The sequence below is a fragment of the Tursiops truncatus genome, chromosome 1 (genome assembly GCF_011762595.2).
Source record: "Tursiops truncatus isolate mTurTru1 chromosome 1, mTurTru1.mat.Y, whole genome shotgun sequence".
Classification (NCBI taxonomy): Eukaryota; Metazoa; Chordata; class Mammalia; order Artiodactyla; family Delphinidae; genus Tursiops; species Tursiops truncatus.
This window is the reverse complement of record NC_047034.1, coordinates 67434660-67454565: the sequence shown is the minus strand read 5'-3', so window position 1 is coordinate 67454565 and position 19906 is coordinate 67434660. Positions and strand designations below refer to the sequence as shown.

The 19906-nt window shown below is 47.3% G+C and overlaps 1 protein-coding gene across 10 annotated transcripts in view; it reads left to right on the top strand.

The window, feature by feature from the left end:
• Window positions 1-16706, top strand: part of LOC101329713 (low affinity immunoglobulin gamma Fc region receptor II-like) — a 37626-nt gene extending 20920 nt beyond the window's left edge. For 4 of the 10 annotated variants that reach the window (XM_073805239.1, XM_033856005.2, XM_073805243.1 and 1 more), the window contains 7 exons: window positions 2792-2893; window positions 6914-7124; window positions 8381-8401; window positions 8570-8629; window positions 9980-10237; window positions 14237-14491; window positions 15595-16706. In XM_073805239.1, the coding sequence (XP_073661340.1) occupies window positions 7013-7124; window positions 8381-8401; window positions 8570-8629; window positions 9980-10237; window positions 14237-14491; window positions 15595-15773 (885 nt within the window). In that variant the 5' untranslated portion in view covers window positions 2792-2893; window positions 6914-7012 and the 3' untranslated portion in view covers window positions 15774-16706. The remainder of the gene's footprint in view (window positions 1-2791; window positions 2894-6913; window positions 7125-8380; window positions 8402-8569; window positions 8630-9979; window positions 10238-14236; window positions 14492-15594) is intronic. The other 6 variants (XM_073805268.1, XM_073805244.1, XM_073805254.1 and 3 more) reach the window with 6 other exon arrangements.
• The last annotated feature ends 3200 nt before the right edge of the window (window positions 16707-19906 follow it).

Here is a 19906-nt window from a genome sequence, read left to right as displayed (position 1 = left end):
GCCTACCAGTGCAGGGGACATAGGTTCAATCCCTGGTCCGGGAAGATCCCACATGCTGCTAGAGCAACTAAGCCTGTGCACCACAACTACTAAGCCTGTGCACTAGAGCCCACGAGCCACAATTACTGAAGCCCGCACGCCTAGAGCCGGTGCCCCGCAACAAGAGAAGCCGCCGCAATAAGAAGCCCGAGCGCCACAGTGAAGCGTAGGCCCTGCTTGCTGCAATACAGAAAGCCCACACGCAGCAACAAAGACCCAAGGCAGCCAAAAAACTAAGGTCCTCCACCCTGGTGGAAGACGGTAACTTCATGCTGAGCACAAGATTCCTGGAAGGCTACCCTATTACCTCACCATCCACCAATCAGAAGAAAGTCACACACCATGCAGCCTTCACCCCAAATTTTGCTTATAAAAACTTTTCCCCAAAATTGAAACTGGAAAACCCAGTGTACCATATTCCTAGGGTAAGGTAAGCTGGCTAAAACTGAGTTGGAGGATTGTGATTGGTGTATGTTAGGTTACCTTGACAGGTGTTTTCTGTAAGTACAGGCTGCCTTAGGTTTACATGTGAGGTGTGGGCTGGGCCACTGGGACAGCCTCCATATTAAGGGTCCTGATACGTAAATTAACTTTATTAATTCCACCCCCCTTTGATCACAATTTCAGTTGTACTAAGAGTGTTGATCAAACTTAAAATATTGGCATGACTCTGAGCTACCGCTTCTGTTTGCTATTGGAATCAGGTTGGCTCTCTGACTGAACCCATAGGTTAGGATATTGAGGTCTCTGTCGAGTAGTTAGCTGTTTCCTTCATCCCGTTTTTGGCGTTCTAGATGAAGGGAGGACATTTGTGTCGGAGATCATTTGCCTGGTCTCCCGCAGCTGACACATGCATTGAAAGCTTTTGAGAGAATGTAGACCACCAGGGAGACTATTAAAACGACTATAAGCAGAATAATTCCCAACATTTGGAGGGCACTCAAAAACCACGTCCCCATGACCCAAAACAACATAGATCAAATAAATTAAAGAAAGACCACATTGAAGGAGACATTTTCGTAAGCAAAGTGGCTTTTTTAGTTATCTTAGGTAACTGAGTTTCAACCTCCCCAGAAGCGTTAATCCAAGTGCAGCAAGTGGTGTTGGCTACGGCACAGACACACCTTGCGTAGCTAAAAGACAACCAAGGGCTTTCCTATTACAAGAACAGCTCTGGCCAGAGAATCTAGGGGTTTTGGTTGGGCAGCTACTGTTTTAGCAGTGGATTCTGTGATCACCTGACTCCTAGTCTGGGAAATAGGGATCTGCCAAAGGAAGAAAATTGTGAATCATGAATGCCTCCTGGTAATTCCCGTTTGATCTGTAATGTAGGTAGATAGGTGCAGCCCATCATGAAGACTTGGTTTGATTGTGGGCAGTTGGAGACGTAAAGAGTTAGCTCAACCGCAGCTTCTCACCACCTCCCAAGTATTTAAACATTGAGTTTCCCATGCATGAGGGGGTACTATCACCCACAGATATAGATAAACCTGAGAGAAGCACAGGTGGCACCGCCGAAAGAGGTATTCCCATGACGGAGAATATTGGAATAGGAGTGCAGAGTGATCAGCCAAGCCCTAGAGGTCAGATGAGTTATGATTTAAGAGTTAAGGGTCTGGGGCTTCCCTTCCCTGGTGGCGCAGTGGTTGAGAGTCCGCTTGCCGATGTCAGGGGACGCCGGTTCGTGCCCCGGTCCGGGAAGATCCCACCTGCCGCGGAGCGGCTGGGCCCGTGAGCCATGGCCGCTGAGCCTGCGCGTCCGGGGCCTGTGCTCCACAACGGGAGAGGCCACAACAGTGAGAGGCCCGCGTATCGCAAAAAAGAAAAATAAGAATAAATAAATAAGAAATAGGATGTAAACATAATAGCTCTCCCAAGATCCAGAGCCACTCACAAAAGTCGCCAAGACAAAAACTTAGATTAATTCTCCTATGAGCTGGCAACAGTCAGTAGGACCACAGCTATAAGTGGGATGCACCCTTGTTTTGTGCTAGTCTCAGCCTATCAACAACCAGTGTTGTGGTTGGACCAGCTCTTGTGGTTCTTATAATATTGCCAGATGCCCTTCAGCAGTAACCATCGGGAAACTGAAAAAAACAGAGGCTCATCACTTATAACACCTGGAAATTACACAGCACACCTGGGGCCACACAGCAAGGTCATGGGGAGACAGAGACTGCACGTGGGCCTGGGGTTCTGCTTTTATTGGGGCTGAGGGTGGGTCTTAGGGTTTTGGGGGCTCACTCTTTATTGGTGAATTTAAAACGTAAGAGCAGAAATTTAAAGGACAGGATGGAAAAAAACAAAAACCATGTAGACCAATTGGTCAGTTATTTAAATCTACCAAAATCTCTAAAACAAAGGAGCCTCAGTGAGTGGAGGTGGCCTGGCTCTTTATCTACTTGTGTGGTTGGTACTGTGTTCAGCTGAGATAACCTTCTTTGAAAGGGCTGCCCCTTGAAATGGATGCCTTGGCAATCAAAGCTTAAGTCAGCCACTTGTATTGCAAAAAAGAAGAAAACTGTCAGGGCTTACACTACAAGCCCATGTTTCTGCCTGGCCATATTTTGGGGGCCCCAACCTGATGGTTGCCAAGTCAAGTTCTCAACACAAAATGACACAAACAGAAGAAAATAGCTGTCCCTGGGAGAGAAGAATTGACAACCAATAGGTACCCCAAAACCAAAATCCAAAAAGCCTGAATTTGGAAAAGAAAGGACAACATGAAATTTTATTTTCCTCTCTTGACCAGGCACTACAGAGATCTGAGAGACCTGACTGTGGTAAGAATTCTCATCCTTCACAGCTTCTGCCAGTTTTTCCAGGATCCCTTCTGGAGGCTCTGGAGCATGAGGTATTTAGAGTGTAGCTCTGGTATCTATCAGAATTTAACAAGGGTTTCCATTAATATTAGTTTTAGTGTCCCCTTGGCTGCTTAAGGGAATAATTGGTAGCAGTTTACCAGAGACTCCCTCAGAGTCTCACCAATCCTGAGAGAGGCCATTTGGTGACCCTCCTTTGAGGGTAGATACAAGGTATATGTGAGGCCACTAACTTGGCAGACTTTTGTTTACAGTTCTATAGTCTCTTCAGAGTGGAAAGGCAATTCAGACAGAGGATTAGCAGAATGTGGGTGCTCAGGTACAGGAGGACAGGGGAGCAGTAGGAGTCACATCAGTCTTGTAGTCTTTTGTTTTAGGTACCTCTCGTGTCTTTACTTTCTCATTACCCTTTTGCGATGAATCTTTCAATGAAGCTCTCTGGGACTCTTGAAGCCTTTTGGAGGCATACCAATTAAAATAGGTATCCCTTTCTGTTTGTTTGATTTGAGGACTCTTACTTTCAAGTGTACTGTTAAATGAGCCATCTTGTCTAACCGGAAGATTCCCTATAATGGCCGTTGTCATTCTAGGTTGTCTTAGTAAGATGTTGCCATTTTTGTAGATATCTGTAGCTTCTTGGACCGCATTTATCAGACATAAGATAGGCAGGTGTGCCAGAAGGTGGCAAGCTTAATTCTTTGATATTTGAGGGTCCCACTTCTGTAGCTAAGCCTTGGATCTCTTAGAGCCAAATTAATGCCTAATAGGGATGTGCCGCCAGATTATGTGGTTTTTTTTTTTTTTTTAACAAATTTATGTATTTATTTACTTTTGGCTGCGTTGGATCTTCGTTGCTGCGTGCGGGCTTTCTCTAGTTGCGGCGAGCGGGGGCTACTCTTCGTTGCGGTGTGTGGGCTTCTCATTGCGGTGGCTTCTCTTGTTGTGGAGCATGGGCTTTAAGGGCATGGGCTCCAGAAGTTGTGGCACGTGGGCTCAGTAGTTATGGCTTGCGGGCTCCAAAGCACAGGATTAGTAGTTGTGGCACACAGGCTTAGTTGCTCTGTGGCATGTGAGATCTTCCCCGACCAGGGCTTGAACCTGTGTCCCCTGCACTGGCAGGTGGATTCTTAACCAGTGTGCTACCAGGGAAGCCCCGATTATGTGGTATTTAACAGTGTAGCTTGTTACATGGAAATTTTCGTGAGGTTGGCATGTGACCACTGTTGATCTAACCCATTCCTTGACCAACTTATCCTAGCCCAGGAGTCTGAGAGTGAGGTGGTGAGCGCTTAGTACAGTCCACGTGTATTGTCTTAATTTAATTTCCCAAGTCCCTCAGCAGTTCATGCTGTGGACTTACCTCAAGCTTTGTGAGTTTCCTAATGGCTGCCATCATGCTTTCTTTTGCTTCAAGGGCTCCTATTTTCCCTCATTTAAATAATTCTCCCTGGTTCAACCAGACTTACTGTTTCTGACTGCTTGAGCACTGTTCCTGAGATCTGTCAGGTCCTCCTGAAGGTGCTTACACTGTAGCTGAGATTGGGCATAAACTCAAATGTTGTGGCCTACTAGGTCTCACCATGAAATATCTGAAGTCTCTCACACCCCAAATTTCCACCTAAAAGGATTAGAACAAACAAACTTGAGCTCCAAATGGGAACTAGGTGGAGCTCGATCCAAGAGAAATTACCAGAGATACTGGAGAGCAGCTGGAGAGGTAGCAAACTAAAGTGGCTCTGTAGGAACCTTCACCTTCATCTAGGAGCCAACCCGGGAACCTTCAGTGGCTGTTTTCCCATCACACCTCATTGACCATACAGGCTATATACCTTGCAAAGATTGCAGGTTTGCTTCCAGACCACAGTATTCCAGACCACAGACAATATTGCAATAAAATGAGACACAAATGTTTTGGTTTCCCAGTGCATATAAAAGTTACGTTTACACCATAGTCTATGAAGTGTGCAATAGCTTCATGTCTATAAAACAACATACACACCTTAATTTAAGATGACTCTATTGCTAAAAATACCAAAACAGTTTCAATAATAACATCAAAGATCACTAATCACAGATCATTATAACACATAACAATAACGAAAAAGTTCAAAATATTGTGAGAATTACTAAAATATGACACAGAGACACAAGATGAGCCAAATGCAGTTGGGAAAAATGGCACTGATAGACTTACTCAACGAGGGTTGCCACGAACCTTCAATTTGTAAAAAATGCAATACCTGCAAAGTGCAGTTAAGTTAGCACAATAAAATGAGATATGCCTGACCTGTCCAATGACAAAACTAAAACAATTTAGTTACAAGATTCTTCAAGGGAAAACATGCCATGGATTGAGGTAGTACAGTTCCTCATCAGCAGTGGAGAACTCTTCCCAAGGGATTTGGGCAAGACCAGGTTTTACAGAGCTTTAGAAGAGGCAACGTGGAGACAGGGCATGACTGGCTAGGAGGTTGGGAATTTCCTTGTAAGGCTAACAGGTCCTGATTTCTAGAGTAAGGTAAGCTGAGTTGGAGGATTGTGATTGGTGTATGTTACGTCCCTGGACAGGTTTTTCCTGTTAAGTGCAGGCTGACTTAAATTTAGATTTATGATGTGGTCTGGTCCACTGGGGTGGCTCCAATGTGTGGGTCCCATTATATAAATTAACCTTTAAAGTGTTATGTCAGCTCACTGGAGTCTTTTCAGTGGTTAAAGAAATTTTTTCACCTAAAAATCAGATAAGGGCTGGAGGTAGATTGGGGGTGGGAGGTGGGGTAGAACGGGGCCAGTAGAAAAGCCTTGGCCAGAGGAGTGGGGCTGTTGCAGTTTCTGAAGACCACAGAGTGTAAGAACAGGTTCCACAATGTCATTTCCTTGAATATTACAGCTTGCTTCCTCAGAGAGCTTTTGGGAGAGAGGCCCCAGCAAAGGGCCCCAAGAGAGATCCCAGAGCAACTCATGTTCTGGGGATGTTGAGGGTGAACAAATGTCGATGAGGATGACAACAGAAAGCAAAAAAGGGAAACTAGCATTGACTTGATGCCCACAATGCACTAGGGACTTCGCTAGCACGCAAATTCTCTTTTAATTTTCAAAAACCTTGAGTGCAGTGGTTCTCAACCGGGGGCAATGTTGACCCCAAGAGAACATTTGCCAATGTCTAGAGACATTTTTATTTTCACAACTAGGGGGTGCCCCTGGCATCTAGTGGGTAGAGGTCAGGGATGCTTCTAAACATCCTACAGTGTATAGGACAGGTCCTCACAATGGGAATTATTTGGCCCCAAATGTCAATAGTACTGAGGCTGAGAAACCCTGCTTGAAGGACAGGCATGCTAATCTTCATTTATACAGATGAGGAATCTGTAGTTCTGAGAAGCTACCTGTCATTCAAAATGAGATTTACACAGCTCTAAAGCCCTGCTCTTTGACCATGCCATAGTGATAGGAACAGTGATGGGTAAGAAAGATAAAGAACCAGGGCACTAATTGCTGCTCAAAGATATTTGTTGGAGGAATGAGTACAAGAGTGAACGACAACGGGGATAAGAGGATGGGTGTGATCATCCTATTGCCACTCTGACACACGTCTTTGTCCTTGTTGCACAATCCAAAACAGAGTCAGGGTTACTATAATAAAGAAAATCAAATGGTGGGGGCTGGCCTCAGGTCGCTATGCTCGATCTCAGGAGGAGTCTGATGCCAGTGTCTGCACCTCTAAATAGATGTAGAAGTACGGGGAGTCTGCTGACACACTCTTCTCCATCACCTTTTCTAAGCAGAGAGACAGACAGGAGGTTCTGAGCTGAGTTTGGGTGATCATTTATTCCCCTCTTCCTCCCAGAGGCTGAGCCCAGCTGTGGCCCCAGAGGAAGAGGAGAATCTGTTTACCAGTTTCCACATTTTCTCTGAATTTGGAGTGGGACTGAGCCAGATTGATTCTGGGAAACCCTGAAACTTCTGGGATGGAAAAGTTGAGACGAAAGAGGGTGGAAGGGGAGGAGTCAATGACAAAAACAACACTTCTTTTCACTTCCTCTTTTGGACTCCAGAATTTGTCTGTTCTCTGGGGTGGAATCTGTCAAGTCTCCAGAGAAGTCTGTGCCTGCTGTGCTGGGCTGTCAGAGGCAACCTGCTCGCTCCAGGAGGTGATGGGGATCCCCTCATTCCTAGCCCTCCCTGCTGCCAGGAGTGACCGAGCTGCCTGCACATCCTGCCATCCTTTGGGCCACATGCTACTGTGGACGGCTCTGCTATTCCTCGGTGAGGCAGGGTCCCCAGGAGGGGCAGTGGAGCAGGGACAGAGGCAGGCATGCTTTTCTAACTCAGCTGCTGTCACCTCGGTTGGGGCTGAGCTTGGGCAAGGATGAGGGCTGGGGTGGGAAGCACGTCAGGAAAGTCAGGAGGGTGAAGGCAGGCTGATGAAAATCAGATTCTGATAACCTTGCTGGCCTTGCCAAATTATGAAATTGGCAGAGTTTATTTTTTTTTATTAACTTATTTATTTAGTTTTGGCTGAGTTGGATCTTTCTTGCTGCACACGGGCTTTCTCTAGTTGTGGAGAGCAGGGGCTACTCTTCGTTGTGGTGCGCGGGCTTCTCATTGCGGTAGCTTCTCTTATTGCAGAGAGTGGGCTCTAGGTGTGCGGGCTCAGTAGCTGTGGCACACGGGCTTAGTTGTTCCCCGGCATGTGGGATCTTCCCGGATCAGGGCTCGAACCCGTGTCCCCTGCATTGGCAGGTGGATCCTTAACCACTGCACCACCAGGGAAGCCCAGCAGAGTTCATTTTTTTTTAAGTCTTTTGCCCAATTTCACTGTGCACCGAGGTCCCTGGTGCTCTGCCACCCCCCAGAGCAGAGCCAGCTGCGAGCAAAGTCTAGTGACCTAGACTTGAAGGACTAATGAGTGGCCAAGGTGTTTACCTTCCTTAGAAATTGTGTTTCACTGGGACCATATCTTAGACGGGAGGGCTAATGCTGTCTTAGGCCAATAGGAGGTGGGGGGAAGCAATAAAACACATGGTTGGGGGCAGTGGCTGTTCTCTGTGCTCCTGAAACCACTTCAGGCAGCAGAAGCCTATTCTCTTTATGTGAAAGGAGATTCCCCTGGGCAAAAGCACAGGAGGGTGTGGGTTAACCAGGGGATGGGGATCAGAGAATACATAAGCCAGGCAATTCTAGAATCAGTTGTGGGACCAGAGGAATCGTGCATCCTCCTTGCACTGCAGACAGAAGTGAAGAAAAGACCAAGCACAGCAGAGCAAATTTACTAAAGTGTCACAATGGCAATTTAGTCTTTCTGAATATGGAGACAGTAGATTTATAGAGATACCAATCTGGCCCCTGTGTGGTAATTCCATTAACGCACAGCTGAACAAGTAAAGACATGGAAACCCAGGTGAACGTAATGCAGACAGAGACCATCAAGAGAGTTAAGGGGATTTGCAAGGAGGTGATTATTTATAATGATGAATCATCATATCTAAACACCAGGCTGATCTTTGCTTTCTCTTTTACAGCTCCTGTTGTTGGGAAACCTGGTAACTGCTCATCACATCCTCTCCCTCCCCCAGCTACCCTCTCTCTCTGCTCCCTGCACCCTGTCTGTCCTGTAATCCAGGACCGAGGTAGAGCCAGGAAAGAGTAATTGCTCCCACTAGATGCCCTGCCCCACCCCCTGCTATGTCCTCCCCTTTCCTTCCTCCCAGGGAAGCCGGGGACGCACAGCCATGGGACACAGGTGCCTCAGCCCTTATGCTTCTGTTACGGTGAGACCTCACAGATCCTGTCACAGAATATAACTGTCCTCTGTCTCAGTCGCCTTCCTCTTTCCAAACTAAATCACAAGCCCAGGCCATTTTAGTTTCAGTTGCGTACAAAATCACATGATCTGCTTATGTTATCCCCATAACATATCTGACACGTTAGTTCATTTGCTCTGCTGCTGTTGTATTTTCCTCACTTTATGTCTGCATTGGTAAATCTTTTACTCTTCATGTATCTGTAGGCTTCAGGGCCTGTTCCCCTGGACACAAATAGGAGATACCGCCAGTTCTGGTGGGATGAACACGGCTGGGCACTGCTTTCCCTGCACCACTAACCTCTCCACCTCCCAGGACTGGTAGTGGGATGGGGCTCTACATGGGCCACTGAACGCAGGGCTCCCTAGACTGGCCTGCCAGCCTTTCTCCTCTTTCTTATTCTTCTGAGGCCACAGAGACTCCTCTGTGCTTGGGTGTCAGGACAGGTCTATTCTAAAGGAGAAAGAATGGGGACTTCCCTGGTGGTCCAGTGGGAAAGAATCTGCCTTACAATGCTGGGGACGCAGGTTCGATCCCTGGTCAGGGAACTAAGCCCATTCCTCAACTGGAGCCCCTGGGACACAAACTACAGAGCCTGCGCGTCACAACTAGAGAAGAGAAAACCCACACGCCATAACTAGAAAGAAGCCCGCGCACCATGAGGAAAGATCCCGCACCGCAACGAAGATCCCTCATGCCACAACTAAGACCCGACACAGCCAAAAAAAAATAAATAAATACAGCTTTTGTGTTGTTGATCTGACTCCTTCCATTCTTTTTTTTGAATGTATTTATTTCTTTTTATTTAGAAATAAATACATCTTAAACAAAAAGAATGGAAGAAGTCAGAACAGAAACGTGGTGTCTGGCTCTCAGCCTGGCACCTCCACCAGATGTCCCCATTTGTCTTCTTCCAGCTGTGGGGAGAATTTATCCACTAGTGTCCAAATGCCTCAGCTTACAGGGAAGGAAAGTGATTCCCCAAAGGATGTATGTGTAGTGTGTGTGTGTGTGTGTGTGTGTGTGTGTGTGTGTGTGCGTGCGCGTGTGTGTTTGCTTGCCCCCTCTCCCATTCCCCTACCTCTTGTCCTCTCCTCTGGGGAGGAGGCAAGCTCCCTGAGAGAACCTGGGTTCCTGGGGGCCCCTGTTTGGGCTGCACGAGTTGGAGGAACTGCCTTTGGTTGCACAAGAGTTCTGGGTTGGGTTCCTCTCTTGATGTCTCCAGCATGGCCACAGTTTTCCATCATCTGAGATTTGGGGTCTGCTTAGGCCCTTGGGGTCCCTTTCCTCATGCTGCCTTCTCTCTCTGCCCCTCAGCAGGTCTCCCGAAGGCTGTGGTGAGCATTCAGCCTGCGTGGATCAATGTGTTCAAGGAGGATTACGTGACGCTGATGTGTCAGGGGACCAGCTTGTATGAAGGCAACCTCACCCTGTGGTTCCATAATGGGAGCTTCATCCAGAGCCAGAACCAGTCCAGTTATAGCTTTAAGGCCAGCAGCAATGACAGCGGAGACTACAGGTGTCAGAGAGAGCAGACCAGCCTAAGCGACCCTGTGCATCTGTACGTGACTTCCGGTCAGTGGAGGAAGGCCTGGGAGAGTCTGGGAGAGCAAGGATAGAAGACATCTGCTTACATGGCAGAGGTTTTTCGGAAAGGGGAATTGCCTGCTTACTGGGAAGCATGGCTGTGAGTTGTTTGAAGGGGTTTTTGTCCACTGATTTCCCTTTTCACGCACCCCATTGCTTAGTATGTGTGGTGAGGTGGAAGTTCCTAAGAGATTTCTCAGAATATGTTGGGCTCTGTTGTTTCGGTGCTGACTGGGCAAGAAGGGGACAAGGCCACTGACAGGCAGGTGGGTATGAGAGAAGCAGAAGGAAATCCCTAGTTCATAGAAATCCTTCCATTTTTATGGCAGAGTCAGATGCACAGACAGACCACAACTGAATCCTAGCCCTGGAAATTATAGCCACGTAAACATGATGATTTCATTTACCTTTGAGCTTTGGTTTCCTCATCAGCTCAGTGGAGATACTCTGCCTCCCCCATCAGGTCCCGGTGAGAATCAGCATTTCCAAGCCCCCCTGCCCTCTGTTCAACTTGAGGTGAAAGTTGTGTCTTAAGCACCTTTTATATCCAGCCCCAGGCACGGGACAGGGCTTAATAAATGTTTGCTGAGCAGATCAATGATCCTCCAAAGCTCCTGGCAAGAAATACGTTCTCCATAGAGAAAAGCTGCAGTGTGATTATGATGAATATTGTCAGTGCTATTCTTCACTTAGTCCCCTTCCCTCACCCAATTCTCAAATTCTCCTCAAAGGTACCTAGGCCCGGTGGGCCTGCAGCTCCAGGCCTGCTATCTCTACCCTCTGTGCTCAGCAGGAAAAGACAGTCCTGGAGGGAAGCCCCAGAGGCCTGGCAGGGCCTCAACCTCAGTGCTCCTCCTCTCTAGGAGGGGGTGGCAAGTTCCCACCCGACCAGCAGGCGCGTTGACAAGGAACCCTGGCACATGAGGTGGACACCACCCTGAAGGACCCAGGTGAAGAGCTAGAAGGCCTGGAGCCAGAGCACCAGCCATGGGGACCCTGAACCACTGTCATGGAGACTAGAGTCAACAGAATGCCGACTGCACCAGTGGGAGTCCCGACTCAGGTGGTAGCGCTCGTTCCCAGACAGCTCAGTGCCACGGTATGAACAGCAGGCAGAGCAGGCCCTGCAGGGGCAGCTCCGTGGGCCTCAGTATCTCCAGCAGTTCGTGTCCAGCAGCAGCTCAGCAGGCCCGGCTGCATAGCCTGGCTGCTATCTAGCGGCCACACGGCAGGCCAGCTCCCCCAAACACCAGCGCAGCGAGCAGCTGAGCACCACCCAGGCCTCAGTCAATCTGGCCACAGCATCAGCCTCCCAGCTCACCAGCCAATCCCGGAGTGAACTCTCCCAGTGTCACCACTGTGACCCAATCTGTGCTACTGGGGAACACCACCTCCTCCCCCTCAACCTGTCCCAGGCCCAGATGTATCCAAGACCACAGCTGGGAAACCTATTCCAGGTAAACCAGACCTTGGCCCAGCATGTGCCTCTAGCTTCTCAACTCATCCTGATGCCTATTAGGGCAGTGGCAGTAGTCCAGCAGGAGGGGCTGTCTGCTCAGGCTGCTGGAGGCCATGTAGATGCAGTTTAGGTAGAGAACTTGGCACTGAGGAGCAACAGGCTTAGCCCAAAGCTCCACCCAGAAAGCTATTCCCCTGTTTAGCCTCCCCCAGGCCTCTAGCCAGGCCCTAGCTGTGGCTCAGGCTCCCTGTAGGGCCTCAGGCTAGTTCTTCAGCCTTAGTCCAGCTGGTGGGGGCAGTGGGAAGAGCAGGCAGAAGTGGCCACCCACCTGGGCCTTTCGCTCAGTGGCCCTCCTCAGGAATAGGTGGTGCTTGGAGCCATCCCAGGAGAGGCACAGGAGTGGTGGAGCCCTTGCCTGCATCCCAAACATGGACCCTGCTGCAGCTCCTCTGCCATCACCCATGCTAAGATCCAGGGCAAGTGCCATAGGGGTCAAGAGGACTCTAGCTGGGGTTCAGAGAATTCCAGTCACGGTAAAGAACTCTCTCCAATGTCCCTGGGCCTTTATCGGTGAGAGCTGGACATGGGGCATGTGACCCAGGAACCTCCATACAGCTGTGCCTCCACCAGCACTCATGGCATCAACCCTGTGTTCCTGTCCAGTAATCTTAGCCACTGGAGTGCAGAGGAGGTGTATGAGTTTATTGCTTCTCTACAAGGCTTCCAGGAGATTGCAGAGGAGTTTTGTTCCCAGGAGATGGATGGAAAGGCCGTTTTTTGACTTAAAGAACACCTCGTGAGTGCCGTGAACACGAAGCTGGGCCCTGCCCTCAAGATCTGCACCAAGAAATTGTCCTCGAGGAGACCTAAGGTGGCCCTCGTGCACAAACCAGCCTAAGGCTGACACTTCCACGGTCCAGGTTACAACCTGGTACCAGTAGAGACTTTGCTGAGAAGAAAGTGCTGTTCCAATGATGTGCACCTTCAGTAGAGGGGATTACCCAGACAGGGAGGAGAACTGCAAGAATTGGTTGCTGGCGCTACATGGAAGCAGCTTTGACATTTTCTCCGGGTTCTACTTCATTAAAAAAAATCTTCACGTGCTTCCCTGGTGGCGCAGCGGTTGAGGGTCCGCCTGCCGATGCAGGGGACACAGGTTCGTGCCCCGGTCCGGGAGGATCCCACATGCTGCAGAGTGGCCGGGCCCGTGAGCCATGGCCGCTGAGCCTGCACGTCCGGAGCCTGTGCTGCGCAGAGGGAGAGGCCACAACAGTGAGAGGCCTGCGTACCGCCAAAAAAAAAAAAAAAAAAATCTTCACAATTCTCAGCATTCCCACCTACCCCAATCCAACCTTTATAAAAGAGGCAGTCTAGGGAACCAGGACTGCTCACCTAATCCTGGAGTGGAATGTCTAGCCAGGGCCCGAGTTCCTCAAGAGGAGGGATACACAGGATGGTATGGGAGGAAATGGGTGGAACGCAGGGGTGCCTCCCCAGTGGGAGAGGTGGGGTTTTCCAGCTTGTGTGACCCAAGTAGCAAGATGTGGTGCTCCCCACCTTCCCTGTGGATTGTCCCACTGTAGCCGTGGCCCGGAGTTTTCTCTTTGTTGTCACTCCGACCCTCAGTATTGAGCATTTTCACCTGCATTTCCGGCAGGCTCAGCAGCCAGTGTAGAGACTGTTTTGGCATCATTCCGATCTGCTGAAGGGGCTGAGCGTGGTTGAGTAGCACACGTATGGCTGTTGTCATTTCTTTCTCATGTCCCGACTCCCTTCCAACATATCTGTTGTTTTCTACCCTTTCTTTCCAATTCCAACTCTACTCTGTCCTATAGCTTTAGGAAAAAGGAGTGTGTGGGCTGAGGTCAGATTATAAGTACCCACCTTAGCCTCTATTCCCTATACGACAAAGAAAGTAAATATCTTTTTCCTCAGTAAAAGGATGAAAATCGGCGGAAAAAAGTACACAGCAGGCTAATGGCCCACCCGTGTCACTGCTGCCAAAGTCCCTGCTGAAGTGAAATGCCATATTTACTAACATGCACCAAATAAGCTAACATTTGTTAGATGTCCGTGACTTTCCCCAAAGACACTTGACTCTGCTGTGTTCCCCCCACATGTTGTCTCCTATGTCAGACTGGGTCCTTCCCTCCCTCCCTCCCTCAGGGAAGGGACTGTACTCCTGGGTCTCCTGTATCCCTCCTACAGAAAGAAGCCTGTCGGGCAGGACAGGAACAGGAAGACAAGCATATGCTGAGCACCTACTGTGTGCCAGGAACTACTGTAGATAGCTAATGGTATTATTGTGACTCTTTTCACGTACAAGGAAACGGAGGCCCAGAAGAGTTAAACTATTTGCCCAAGATCACAGAGCTCATACATGATGGAGCTAGAATTACAGAGCAGGGGTGTCTGATTCCAAACTTAAGCTCTTCCCTCCACACACAGTGGCCCACCAGTAAGGATGGTCTGGGTCTCGGATTTGAGTGAAGACCTCCTGGGTCCTGGGGTCCCTTTGTGTCTTTCAGACTGGCTGCTGCTCCAGACTCCTAGCTTCGTGTTCCAGGAAGGGGAGCCCATCGTGCTGAGGTGCCACAGCTGGAGAAACAGTTCTCTGAATAAAGTCATATTCTTCCAGAATGGAAAATCCAAGACGTTTTCCCATCTGCGTTCCAACTTCTGTATCCCACAAGCAAACCTCAGTCACAGTGGCGAGTACCACTGCACGGGATTTATCGGGCAGACGGTGTACTCATCACAGCCTGTGACCATCACTGTCCAAGGTGGGAACCAATGCTGTTCAAGGAGCTTTACACCTCGGAAGGATAGGTAGTTAGAGGATTACTGATCTTTTTTGTACTTCAGAACCTTTGTTCTCACGAGCATGCCTGTTTGACATCAACAGGAAATTCTAGCTTGACCTAATTGCTGTGTGAATTTGCAGCTCTGTTCCAGCTCATTTCTCAGGGATTATAGAAATGGGTGTCCTTCATTTGGAGTTTTAACTCTTAGGGGACAGAAGCCACCTTTTCATCCTCCATATCCATCCACCAGACATTGCCACTCTCCCTCTTTTCCACCTTATTCAAACCACTTTATCATATGTCCCTGTAGGTGTCTTATGCTTGCTTGTGTCTCCCTACTGAACCTCTCAGCCTAGGCTCAAATCTTAGCTCAGAGTGGCCACGTTGGCATGAGAATCTCTCTCTACATACAAAGAAAGAGGCTTCTGCCTGTTCTTGAGAAATTGTACATTGTGGGACCCATATCATACCCTTTCAGACAGCATCACAAGCTATTTATGCCAGACTAATGGTGGTTAGTGAATACCCAGTCCTGGGCTCGGAGGAGGTGGTGAGTGAAGATGTGCTGATGTGGTCTGTGGATTCCTTAGTTCAATGTTTCCCAAAGGCTGTTCCCCAATCACATAACTCCTTGAGAGGGCTTTCAGAATGAAGGGTTCTGTGATCAAATTCATGCAGAACACACTACATACTCTGTTCCTCTCCTTTTATATTCATAATTCAGAGTAAAGGCTTCAAGAAGTCCTGTCTTAAAGGAAACTTTTAAACTAAGTTTCATAATGCATTTGCTAAACCCAGGTAACCACAAAACCTTTTTTCTTTATAACTCTATTAATGTCCTTCAGAACAGATGTGTTTGAGGTCATCCTTTGGAAATGCTGATCCAGTGCTTTATTTGGAAAGGCAGAGAGATGAAGGATAGATCCTCTGAAGCCTTCCGGGGCTAGCTTGTCTGCCCTTGGCTTTCGCCTCAGTCTTTGGCTTGGGTGACTTCAAGGCTCCTCACTGGGGACCTGAACGTTTATTCCAAATTTCTGTCTTAACAGCTGTCATTTTTCCCATCCCTCTGCCTCTCCTATTAGGTCCGGCAATTCTATTCATCTTTCCACCTTGGTATCAAATCACTTTCTGCCTGGTGATGGCGCTCCTTTTTGCAGTGGATACAGAGCTGTATTTTTCTGTGCAGAGAGACCTTCAAAGCTCAGCGGGAGACTGGAAGAACTGCAAAGTCAGATGGAGTCAAGGCCCTCAGGATGAATGACCCCTCATCCCACAGCGTAAGAGCAGTGGCAGCAGCATCTCTTCAGGCCATAACTTTCCTCTTCCCCTGGCCCCACCTTGACAGCAACGTGGGCTAAGGAGCCTCCAGGGAAAGAAAAGGCCTGTGATCTCCAGAGCTAAAATCCTAATAGGCCCTACCTTCACTGATTTCCCTAAGGCCAAGGCACAGTCACAGCCCACCCAGCTCTACAAGGACTCAGAGCAAATGTGTTTTCACAGATCCTTGACAGAGGTTCCTCAAATATATGAAATCTCAGGAAATCCTGCTTCTACTTTCAAAATAAATCCAACAATCCGACCACTTCTCAGTACTCTACTACCAGCATCTGGTCCAAGCCACCATCATCTCCCTTGAATTACTGCAGCAGCCTCCTGACTGCTCTCCCTGCACTCACCCATGACACCTGACAGTCCATTCTCACCATAACAGTCAATGTGTGTTGTATCTGTCACGTCTTTTCTTGAAGCCATGCAATAGCTTCCCTCTTGCATTTAAAGTAACAGCTAAAGCCTTTGTAATGTTCTACAAGGCACTACATTATCTTGTTCCTCAGTGCTTCTCTAACCTCATCTACTGCTCTCCCTTTGCTTCCTTGAACTCTTCAATTATACTTCTGCTACAGGTTTATATGTTATTTACTGTTTCTGAAATGTTCATTCTTACAGATATCTACATCATGCTTCATCATGGTCTTTACTCAAATATCATGTTATCAGTGAGGTCTCCTTGATCATTCGGTATAACCCCACTCCTCCACCATCTCCTAATCCCGCTCTCCTTTATTTTCCCCATTGTACTCATCACCAACTGGAGTACCATATGTTCACTTGTTTAATTGTTTACTGCTGTATTTTCCCCCTATTGTATGTATCACCAACTGACTACCCCCTCTCCCATTAAAATATGCTCCAGGAGAGCAGGGCCTTTGTCTGTTTTGTTCACTACCATATACTTAGAGTCAAGGTCAATGTCTGGCACTTGATAAAGCACTCAATACATATTTGTGGAATGAGTAAATTCTTTAGCATTTGAAATTAGAGACATTTTTAGGTACATCTACTCCATCTTCCCAGAAGCAGAGGTCCAATTCAATACTATTGAACACCCTATTAGATACTACCCAATACATACCACTAGTACATGCATTTCAGCTTTGAATATATTTGCCTAAACTCAGTATTATTTACTTTCACCCATCACATCTTTTAAAGTAGTATATCAGTTGGACCTACTCTCCTTTAATTGAATTGACTTCCTAAGCCTGTAGAGTAGTATTGTGAAACGCATACAGAAAAGAGAGCCAAACAACCTGGATTTGTGTTTCATTTCTACATTTGCTAGCTGGTTTGTCTTGAAGAATTCATTCAACTATTTTCTGAATTAGATTCTTCTTCTGTAAAATGGTAATATCTTTATCTCCCTCCCCAGGGATATCGTGTGAGTTTAAAGTGTAACAACATATATGGAAGCATAATGTCTTTGGAACATAATAGGCGTTTAATAAATGCTCATGGAACCTGATGTCTTTGGAGCACACTATTTGGCTGGCATTTTCCCCTTAAATAGATAAGATTGCTTTTACTATAGTAACTGAAAAAAAAGGTAAGAAGGTCTAAGGTGGAGTGGGGGTGGACTAGAAGGTAGAACTGAGTGAGTTATATTTTTGTGGCTAGTCACATCAGAAAAAAAAATGGGGATAATCCCATTTGACCAGCTGTAGCCAGTATATTAAGCTCATATGCTGTAAAAATACAATCTCAGTGGCATAAAACATCAAAGGTTTATTTCTCATTCATTTTCTGCTTCCAGTCTTCCTGAAAGACTCCCCAGGAAGCTGTCTTTCATGGGATGGCTCAGGTTTATACTTCCATTTCAACACCAGCTACCACACATTGCCAAGGAAGACAAAGAGAACAGCAGTGAGGATGGTAATTAAATGCCCTCTGCCCAGTAGTAACATATCACACATACTTACATTTCATTGATCAAAACAAGTCATATGACCTGATCTCAAGAGGCATGGAATTGCAATCCCTTTCTGAGGCTAGAAGGAGGAGAATCATAAACATTGGTGAGCATCATCAATGTCTGTCACACTAACATTTCTTACTGTACCACTGTGAGGGGTAAAAATGAATAAAATATATGGCGCTATCTCATAGACACAGCGGATCACTCCTCTTTTTCTTATTAACAGAAGCAGGATTTATTTGGGTATAGAGCAGGTACATAGTTTAGGGGAAACAGGAATCCCCTTTTGCTCCTGGATGAAATCAGAGATTTTTAAAGCTAGAAAGTGTCAGAAATGATGAAATTCAATTTTGTCATCTTAAAATTGAGAAAGGTATAGCCCAGATGGTTGAAATGACTTGTTCAAGGATGTACAGATAGTTGGTATCACAGATCTTTATATATAGCGGATCATACTATACATTTTGTTCTACAACTTGCTTTTTGTGCTCAGTTTTGGGTCAAGAGCATCCCTCCACAATGATCTTTTTTTTTTTTTTTTTTTTTTTTTGCGGTACGTGGGCCTCTCACTGTTGTGGCCTCTCCCGTTGCGGAGCACAGGCTCCGGACGCGCAGGCTCAGCGACCATGGCTCACCGGCCCAGCTACTCCGCGCCATGTGGGATCTTACCGCACCGGAGCACGAACCCGTGTCTGCTGCATCGGCAGGCAGACTCTCAACCACTGCGCCACCAGGGAAGCCCCACAATGGCCTTTTAAGTCATCACTTGAATGTCTCTTCTACTTTTAAAAAAAATAAATTTATTTATTTATTTTGGCCTCATTGGGTCTTCGTTGCTGCGCGCGGGCTTTCTCTAGTTGCGGTGAGCACGTGCTACTCTTCGTCGTGGTGCGTGGGCTTCTCATTTCAGTGGCTTCTCTTGTTGGAGAGCTCAGGCTGTAGGCGCACAGGCTTAGTTGCTCCGTGGCATGTAAGATCTTCGTGGACCAGGAGTCAAACCCGTGTGCCCTGCATTTGCAGGCAGATTCTCAACCACTGCGCCACCAGGGAAATCCCTGTTCTACTTTTAAAGACACTCAATCTAAGTTACTAAACATAAGTGGATATGTTTAAGTGTATGTTTAAAATTTGCATTGCATAATAAGCTTCTCTATTATGAATTAAAAAATAAAGTGAATGACATTGGAAGCATGCCTGTGTGATGCTGTGTCTAGGTACAGAGGTGCTTGCTTTAGGGCTATACCTGGAACTCTTGGGGGTAGATGTGCAGGTGGGGTTTTGAGGCTGCTGAGGGCTGGGAGAGAAGGTCGGAGTAGCTTGACAAGGCAGCCCCTGAACAGTCCAGGGCACAGACCCCAGGCCAGGCCACCTTTTCCTTTCTGAAGTGAGCACCCTTTTCTTGCAGGCTCTTGCCTAAAATGTCCTAACTTTGACACGCAGGCCTGGGCAGCCTAAACACCGAAAGTGAATGAATTTAAAGCTGACAGCTTCTCTCCCTCCTGGGTTATAAAACAGGTTGATATGATTTTCCACCATGGAAGCCACTCATTGCATATGTCTTCAAACATTCCCTTTTTTCCAGTCCAGAAGTGGGACTGACATCTGCATCCTGACTCCCTCCTCCCTCTTCAAAGGCCCTGAAGCATTCCATAGAGTTCTGAGCCATCTGAGGAGAAAAGACCCATTTACAGAGCAAAGGTTTTTAGTTCCTCTTTTTAAAAATTAGGAGTTGCCTTTGAATCGGGTGAATAATAATATATTACATAATAGTTGAAGCTACTAGAGTTTAACATTAGAATGTATCATGTTCCCCTGGGTACTGTGCTCTTAGTATAGTGGTGACTATCCCTGTCTGTCATGCAGGAAACCAGAGTTCCTTCCCCCATGGGGAGGTTATAGAGAACATTTGCTTCTCTTTCCTCCATTTCCATCCTCATGTCTCCAAAAAGTCTCCTTCTTTTGGCTTTTTGGGAGTCCATGCCAAATAGAAACACCAAAAAATTCAAATGGGATATTCTGGATTAAGGAAAGTGAGACATAGCAAAGACTCACTTTGCAAGGCCATAGCACTGATGGGAACAAATGTGGCTTTACTGACCAGTGAACTCATATCCTCCCCTGGCCTTCAGGGCATAGGATGG